General features: G+C 41.2%; 1 protein-coding gene across 1 annotated transcript; it reads right to left on the minus strand.

Moving 5' to 3' along the window:
- Positions 1-661: 661 nt before the first annotated feature.
- On the minus strand, positions 662-8,524 carry si:ch211-274f20.2 (calnexin). The gene is made up of 14 exons (XM_053630874.1): positions 8,276-8,524; positions 8,114-8,187; positions 7,906-7,964; positions 6,611-6,752; positions 6,254-6,335; positions 5,957-6,149; positions 5,464-5,653; positions 5,095-5,208; positions 4,010-4,166; positions 3,327-3,524; positions 1,639-1,758; positions 1,367-1,469; positions 1,193-1,266; positions 662-1,098 (listed from the first exon to the last, which is right to left on the minus strand). Exons 1-14 carry the CDS (start codon positions 8,345-8,347, stop codon positions 1,087-1,089), a joined length of 1,590 nt encoding a protein of 529 aa, XP_053486849.1. The 5' UTR covers positions 8,348-8,524; the 3' UTR covers positions 662-1,086.
- Between the last annotated feature and the right edge of the window lie 328 nt (positions 8,525-8,852).

Genomic DNA, 8,852 nt, shown 5'->3' on the forward strand with positions numbered 1-8,852 from the left:
GTCTCAGTACATTAATGGAACTAAATGTGAACGGTTGCTTTTACTATCTTGTAGTTTGTTGCTTATTATAACTTGTGTGCGGGTATAAACATTTATAAACAGTACTACCATTCAAATAGACACAGTGACCAGTTCAGCTAGGATTGTTTTCCCAGAGCTTGTAGTTCCAAGAGAGATCTTAAAGTGCACCTATTATGGGTTTTTTCCCAAATATTACCAGATATGTAGCGTGTTATAGAGCTGTTTGTGAATGTTAGAACATCTGCAAAGTCTCAGAAATCAAAGCGCATGACAAACGGAGTCATTGACTCCCAAAAGAAGGAACCGATTCTGAACAGCTGAATCGACTCGTTAGTGATTCCAGACTTTACTTCCTGTACTAACCTACGTAGGTACGTAACAAAAAGCCCCGCCGCTGGTCTTCATCGGCCGCTCGCTGACAGACGGAGCTAAAACTCGTTACGGTAGTGGGCGTTTCCTTTTTGAAACACGCTGACAGCGGTAGACCAATCACGACAGACTGGGATATCTGACCAATCAGAGCAGAGCATGCTCTCTGAAAGGAGGAGTTCCGAATGAATCGTTTAGAACGGATCATTTAACGAGTCATTTGTGACGCTGGGGGAATAAGTATTTGAACCTTCTTCTAAAATTGAGTACAGTAGGACTAAAAACCATGACATTGTATCATTTGTGAGATAATTCTGATCATAAATAAGTGAAAACTGTAAATGTAGCCCGTTCTCGTTTAGGGAAAAAACGTTCCAACAATATATTTCATTTGACTCTGAAAGTGAAAGCTTTATTTGAAACACAGACGTTTACAGTTCACAAGAACGCATCTTACAAAATTCATTTCTATACTATCCCATCAAGACTATCTGAAAGTCACATGATCACTATTTAAATTTTTTTTTTTTTTTTTAAAGTCCAATAAAAATGGCATTTCTTTCCCCCCTCTGGAGTGTCTAGGTGAATTGATTTGAAGTTTAGAATATTTTAGGTAGGATGTTGCTTAGAAACCATTCATGTTTTATCTTCCATTGCTTTATCCATGCCAGGCTCAGTAAACCACAAAGAGCTGCATCATTTGATGACCTGTAGACAGGAACAAACAAAGATGTTTTAAATGAAGTTTAAAAAAATTTTCCAAACCATTGGAAATTTGAGTTATCTCTAACTACCTAATTACCTTTAACTCCAAGTCTGATTTTTTCTGTACATTATTGACCCCCCGTTTCCTCAGGCCAGTAGAGTTGTTGGGTCCTTGATCATCATATAAAAAAAAAAAATCAATGTACAATTCAGAAAACGCTGCAATTTATTACTACGATTGAAACAAACGTTTAAAATCTAATGTACCCACCACAGTCAGTGAAACTCCGGTGACCTTCTGGATCCTGTGGACTCTCCGACTGAGGCTCGTCAGATTTTTTGTAGTAATAATCCTGATCCGAGGGGCCAAATCGCTGACACACAAATAGACATGTCATGTATGAACTTCTCCCGAAGTTCGCTAAAGAATACGGTGAACACTGCATCATCTCACCAATCGAATGACTCGGATATAAAACGATACTATAAATGAATCTGGTGTAATGATTGTCTAAAATATGCAAAATATCCAACAGGTTCTACCTTATCAGGCCACATGAAACTGATAAAGAGGATGATGGGGAGGCCCACGCTGAAGACGTACACACCCCAGAGCCAGGGACGCTTTTCTGTGGCGAACAGTAACCGCTCCACAAGTCCATGCTAGAAGAGGCATTCAAATTCTATAAGTGTGTCACAACACCAAGTTTCCCATTAACCTACTGAAGATCTAGCTTATTGAATCTGCTCTACAGATGCACTGCAAAAAAATAATGGCACCTTAGCGAGTGAAAATGTCTTTAATATAGTCACAGTTATCTAGCATTTCCTATTAAAAGATTACAATACACCAATTATAAGGTTATTAAACCTAATATTTATAGACCTGGTGGTTTGTTTTTTTGTTGTTTTTTTTTTTAAACAAATTTCAAGCTTGAAACGAGTCGGTCTAAAACAAGCCGAATAACCGCTGACATATATTTGATTGATGATAATCTCATAAGAAATATGAAAGAAATAAGAACCATATCGTTGTTTACAGTATGATTACCATCGCTTCATGGAAAGACATGAACACTGTTCCAAGAGCTGTAACGAGCCTAGATATTGACGTTCTTTACAATATATTGAACTCCCCGAAGCCAAAAAAGTATTTGCACGTGTCCTGGATACCAATCCATTTAGGCAAGAACTCCTCCAGCCACTATTCCACTAACTATTAGCTAGAGTTTATGAGTGTGTTTATTTATTTGCTACCCACAGGCAAATTCAATACAATTTGATCCTGAGCTTGGGTTACTGTCTCTGTGGAGTTTCTCTTCTCCATGTATTTCCTCAGGGTTATCCAGTTTCCTCCTACCTCCCAAAAACATGTTGGGAATTGGACTGGCTATGCTAAATTGCCTGTAGATGTGGATGAGTGTGAATATGTGTGTCGGGTGTAGCGTTCCCAGGATCGGCTCAGATCCACTGCAACCCCGACAAGGATAAAGTGATTACTGAACATATATGAATAAACTAATATTGTTAGTTACAGTTATATATATGCTTTTCTAGACACTCGAAGCTCTTTACATGGGGGGGGAGGGGGAGGGGGAGCGGGAGGGGGTTCTTCAACTACCGCTAGTGTGTAGCATCCACCTGGATGATGCGACGGCAGCCAGAGTGCGCCAGAACGTCCGCCACACATATTATTGTGATGTGATGAAGCCAATTCAGAAATGGGGATTATTAGGGGGCCATGATAGACAAGGGCGAATTTCGCCAGGACACCGGGGTTACACCCGTACTCTTTTACAATAAGTGTCCTGGGATTTTTAATGACCACAGAGAGTCAGGACCTCGGTTTAATGTCACATCCGAAAGGCGGTGCTGCTTTTACAGTGTCCTGTCACTATACTGGAGCATTAGAAGCCACACAGGCCACAGGGTGAGCGCCCCCTGCTGGCCTCACTAATACCACTTCCAGCAGCAACCTTAGTTTTCCCATCCAGGTACTGACCAGGCTCAACGCTGCTTAGCTCCAGTGAGAAACCAGGCGAGAACTGCAGGGAGATACGGCTCTGGCAACATTACCAAACTTCTTGATGTCCTTCTCTGAGCCATTTTATGCAACACTTTGTCTGTCAGTGCCAACTGGCAATACAGTTTAAGCTCCATTCATTCAGGTTTCTAGATTTTACAATAAGTTGGTAGGGTCTAGTGAATCTAGGGAGCTTAAAACATCTTACTGTCTGCCTTTGTCCCCAGGTGTCCTCTGTCCAGCGTCTGGCAATCACGATGTCGTCACACAGCAGGATGTTGTCAAACAGCACATCTCCAGTAAGGGACCACAACTCAAACCCTACTGCAGACACAGGACTCATTCTGAATGGCCGAGTGTCCTCAAAGTAAGCCGGGTTAGGGATCTTTCGTGGCAGCCATTTTCCCTAATGCAGAAACCAGCAAGCAGGGTCAGTTTTACAAAGTTTATCCCTCGTGTTGTTTCTTTTTCGCTAGTTTGATGTCCCACTGACATTCCTCATTGATATTCTACGTCAAATTCACACTCGTAATATCTTTTGACTTGAAGATATATTTAAGACTGTCCGTACTGTAAGATATTCCAGTTCGGGGAAAGCCTGCAGATTTGACCACGTGCGAGGGCACATGTGACTGCTAATAACAGGTTATGTGAAAGGAAATGAAACCTGAAACAGGTACAGCACGTACCGGAACGTTTTGTTTCTATTTTGCCTCAGAATTGTTCGTCTTGTTAATTCTCGTATCAGAATGATCCGATCGTATCTGTGGTCTGTGTAATGTAATGATCATTTTTCAAGAATAAGGGTTATTAGTGAAATTGAGACAAGAACATAAGAGTTACAGCTAAACCTGAGTATCAGCCTACTGTTGCCTTCTGTTGCAGGTCTACCTGATAATTTGGGTTGTCAATCATAGGTGGTTTCCATTTCCCCTTATATGCTGGGTTGGGCACCATGGGAGGCTTCCACGGCCCACAGCCTGCAGCATGGGAGCAGGCAGGGTTAGCAACGAGAGGAGCTTCCCACTCCCCATCCATCTCCACTAACCTGTTTAGCCAAAGGAATTAATATCACCGTTAGACTGAAAAAAAAAAAAAATAAATTTAATGACAAATAAATCTTTAAAACCACATTTACATCACATAACAATAGTCGTAGACATAATAATGCTGGGACATGGGGAGAACATGCTAAACTCCATAGCTCGGGATCAAACCGGGACCCGGGTAAGCTATAATTAATGTCCGTCCATTTTCTGTACCACGGGGGAACCTAGAGCCTATCCCAGGGGACACCCTGGACAGGGTGCCAACCCATCACAGGGCACAATCACACACGCACACACATACAACCTACGGACAATTTAGAGACGCTAATCAGCCTACAACACGTCTTTCGACTGGGGGAGGAAACCCCGGAAGCACTGGGAAAATATGCAAACTCCACACACACACACACACAGGGCAGAAGCAGGAATCGAATCCCCAACCCTGGAGGTGCGAGGCAAACATGCTAACCACTACGCCACCGTGCCTGCTAGAATTAAATAATTTTAAATTCATTTTGTAAATGTATTGCTATGAAATCTGTTTGGGTGATTGGAAACCCCGGTTCCCAGAACATGAGGGTTAAATTAGTGACACCTGGGCCTCACTCTCTCTCTCTCGCTGTACATGGATCGCTGAGTTAACTGCGTTGGACTGTGATTATTTGAGATCGTACCAATGGATATATATATAATATAACACAACATATCAGTATAGTATTGGCACCCTGTCCAGGGTGTACCCCGCCTTGTGCCCGATCCTCCCTGGGATAGGCTCCAGGTTTCCTCGTGACCCTGAAGAGGATAAGCGGTATAGAAGATGGATGGATGGATGGATGGTATCAGTAGAGTCACAGGATAAAGAGAGGGTGTAAAGTGTGAAGAGTGACTCGTGAACGCTGTCATGTGCTGTGGAGCTGCCTTACACACCAGTCATGTGGAGCCTGAGCCTCTGGGTCTGGGATAAAAGGCTCTTCCTCTTCTATCCAGCCGGTAGGTTTCTGCACCGTGGGGTCAGGAATAAGCCGAGGAGCTTCTTCATCCCTTCGTGCACAATACGGAGAGATTAAATCTGCCATTAATACCTAGTGCGGTTACTGTATTAAACACAGGGAGTGTGTATTTCAGTCTCTCCATAACGGCACGTGTTTAGAAGTCTTCAAAAAGATTCAACTTCGACCTCGTCATCTAGTATATCCCTTTTTAGAGCATTAGCATAATCGTAGGCAATATGCACAGTTCTTTTCCTTCGCACAAATGACTTTTCAGACATTTGCAAAACATTTTGAATAAACGTACCAGTCGTGGGGTTTCGTTACGGTGGGATCTGGAATATGACGCCTGTCATCCCAGTTAAAGGGTTTAGTATCCTCCGGGTCCTCTATCTCACGGGGAGGCATCACTGGGGGATCCATGTCCTCCAGGAGACTGCCGTTTTTGACTAACGTTTGGTCGATGAAAATTTCAAATGTGTTGTCAGGATACAAATCTGAAAAACAAAGGTGGTTTTTTTTTTCTTTATCGGTCCTCCGTCATAGTTTATTTCAAAACACCAAAGCTGCGTAGGACAACTAAAAACATTCCTCAGATTAATGGAATTTCCACGTTGTCTAATACTTTTGCCGTCGACAGTTATAATTGATGTCGTCTAATCGTATTGGACTACTTTATGATGAAATTGTTGATACCGCCTACTTGTTTTACATTGTGTAATGCAATTAAAGGTTCTCAATCCAACCCGAGCCCGGCTCAGTGATTTCAGGCCTAATGTTGTGCCCTCGTTAATACTCACTGAGAGCGTAGAGATGAGGGTCGTGGTCAGTGAAATAGTCGCTCAGGTCAGTCTCAGGCTGCCGGGCATGTTTCTCCTCATACATCCCCGTCAGTGGGTTCCGGTGGCGGATGATGAAGTGCACTTTGTATATACTTCCACATTTGTCTGGACCAAACATAATGGTGTATGGTGTGGCATCGTTAAACTGACTCTAAAAGAATACGAAAAAAATAAATAAATAAATGAAAAGTCCAGTCTACGTAATGATAGCATGCTTATCGTGAACCGTGCTCGTGATGTTAGTAATGCTCGCACCAAACGCAGGTCGTCTGAATGAGACAGCAACTTAATGTAGCCTCCTCCACAGTCAATCCCGTTTTGGAAGAAAACTTCATACCTGTGGAGATCAGTTAAACACGTAGTCCAGTAAGCAATAAAACGTGATTGGACTGAGCGTTTATTATTAAACCTCTGCCATTCCGTCCGCCATACCAGAACTTGTAACTGAGTTGTTACGATAGAAACGGTATCGTTTAAGAATGAGCACATTAATATAAACCCGATTAGAACTACAGCAACATCACAGGTATGTCATAGCATTACAAGGTGCTATCATTTTTATAAATAAAGTAAAGGTGTGATTAACCAAGATGAACGAACGAAAAGGCTTACTGTAGGAACAGAGGTTTTTCTTTGAAGTGGTACACTGTCCGTAGGTATGCAGAAATAGCATGATGACGGCCGGGAGACTTAAGGACGAGGCCCTTGTTTCCTGGTGATGCTTTATTCTTGGATTCCTCTAAAAGCCATTCTCCTAAATTAAAAATAATATCGCAGCATCACTTATTATATGTAGACCAGGGTTTGCCAACTGGAGGTGTGTAAAATCGATTTTTAAATTAAAATCTAAACGCAGTTGAGGGTCGACGATATCCAGTCATCCGGCATGTAGTCTAATAGGTCGTTCTGAGTGGGTTTTAGAAGTACCTTAAACTCCATATTCCCCGTTTTCCTCCTCAAATAATATAGGAATATCGGGTGGATTCAGTTAAACTGGGAGATCCAGTAAATTGGGATAGGTAAACTTAACATTTATTTTCTGGCCTGATAACTGAAAATTGTTCCAATATATCTGAATTCACTCGATTTTACAATAGAGATGGTTCTGTACATCATGGACACACAGTACGCACTTTATTAGATTGAATTCCAATGATTTGCTATAAGATCTTTGGTGGCCACAGAGTACTGTTAAACTAGCCCAATCTGGCAACCCCATTAACTGTTTGGTCCGGTGCTTCCCCAAGCATAGAGCAGTGTGATTCCTGCCCCAATGGGCCTCCATTATTGCTTGCTGCAATTCCCATCTTCGATCACTAGCTGCAATAATAACTCTATAGATGTTAAGTAGGCCAGCGAGCGTGCTGTCGCAACATCTAGAGCGAATCCGTGGAACACTGGATTATACGCTGGGTCACCGGTCACTCAAAAAAGAAAAAAAAAGTGATCAGCATTTCAGCTGAATTTAACATATATGGAGCTTTAAATGAGGACTTGGAAATGGCCGTTCACATTCGCTGAGCTGGTAATATAAATGATGGCGCGCTACCCGTCCTGCTCCTAAGGGTGAGCCACCAATGTTATAATATGGATTGTTAGCTACTATACACTGGGTAGCAGCTTTTGTCCAAACTGGTCAATCCACACAAATATATTCAACACTTAAACCTTGGAGGCAAAATTGCAGAGGAGAAAGGTCCCATAATCTCACTGAATGTTAGTGTTATTTCAGTATTTAATCTGGGAAATGAAATTAGCACTAACTATAAACCTCTAGGTAACCATAATGAATTACTTCATGCTTACCTTCCTCACATATTCACATTTACAAATCAATTTCCACCGACACGCATTTCACAGACACGTAGATATAAACAGATTCGTTAGAAGCACAACATTAATCTTACCATCATATTTATAAATGTCCAAATCTCCTTCTTTCAGTGATTGGGAAAGAACCCATTTTCTTCAGCACAAAGAAATGGGAGACATATGAGATGCAACTATTATTCAGCTCTGACAACAAAAACGATCGATTACCAAAAATAACATGCATGATTTTAAAATCTTTACAGTGCAGGCTACTTATAGGGATAACGAGTACAAGAAGAGTACCTATCCAATGGGCTTGTGTCAAAAGTTTCGGCGAAATATGCCTGGTTTGGAGTGGTGACAGATCTGGAAATGCTCTTACAGTTGGAAAAAGAAGGAACGGTAATGCATTATTATTATTATTATTATTATTATTATTATTATTACTGAACAGGATGAACTGACCTGCTCCTCCCTGCTCACAATCAAAGTCGAACAGAAACAGAAAGCAATGAGCGCCCCCTGTCTGATTAGCATGGTCAGGTTTTCCAGATGGACATGAAACTTCCCAAACGGTTGTTATACTGTAATAATATAATGCCGTGTTCGCCTTTGTTCTTGTTCTGTAAGTGTTAATAACATAAGGAGAGCCAAATGAAAAGCGGCGAACACGAACGAGGTCTCTGTCACGCTGCACTCAAACAAGAAGTTTCCTTAATACTGCCAGTTATCTAGGGTGGACTTTGGTCGGTGTTAAACCATTTACAGACCTGTAAATGTAACATCTACCCGCTCAGTGTTGACCTCCAGTTGACTGTCCTATATATATATATATATATATATATATATATATATATATATATATATATATATATATATATATATATATATTACACTGTCATTATTCATGCGCGTTAGACAATATTTATAGTTACAGTACAGTTACAGTGCCTTGCTTAAGTATTCCTTGATATTGTTTATTATTATTTTTGAAGCATTTCAACCGGATAAATAAATGCATCTGTTTTAATGAAATGTCATG

Source organism: Ictalurus furcatus, chromosome 8 (genome assembly GCF_023375685.1).
Source record: "Ictalurus furcatus strain D&B chromosome 8, Billie_1.0, whole genome shotgun sequence".
In the NCBI taxonomy this organism is placed as follows: Eukaryota; Metazoa; Chordata; class Actinopteri; order Siluriformes; family Ictaluridae; genus Ictalurus; species Ictalurus furcatus.

Coding starts and splice junctions, on each gene's coding strand:
- si:ch211-274f20.2 (XM_053630874.1), bottom strand. CDS start 8,347: ATGCTAATCAGACAGGGGGCGCTCATTGCTTTCTGTTTCTGTTCGACT. Junction 4,167..5,094: donor GCTCAGGCTCCACATGACTG/GTGTGTAAGGCA, acceptor TTGGCTAAACAG/GTTAGTGGAGATGGATGGGG. Junction 1,759..3,326: donor CCTGGGGACAAAGGCAGACA/GTAAGATGTTTT, acceptor TGCCTCTTCTAG/CATGGACTTGTGGAGCGGTT.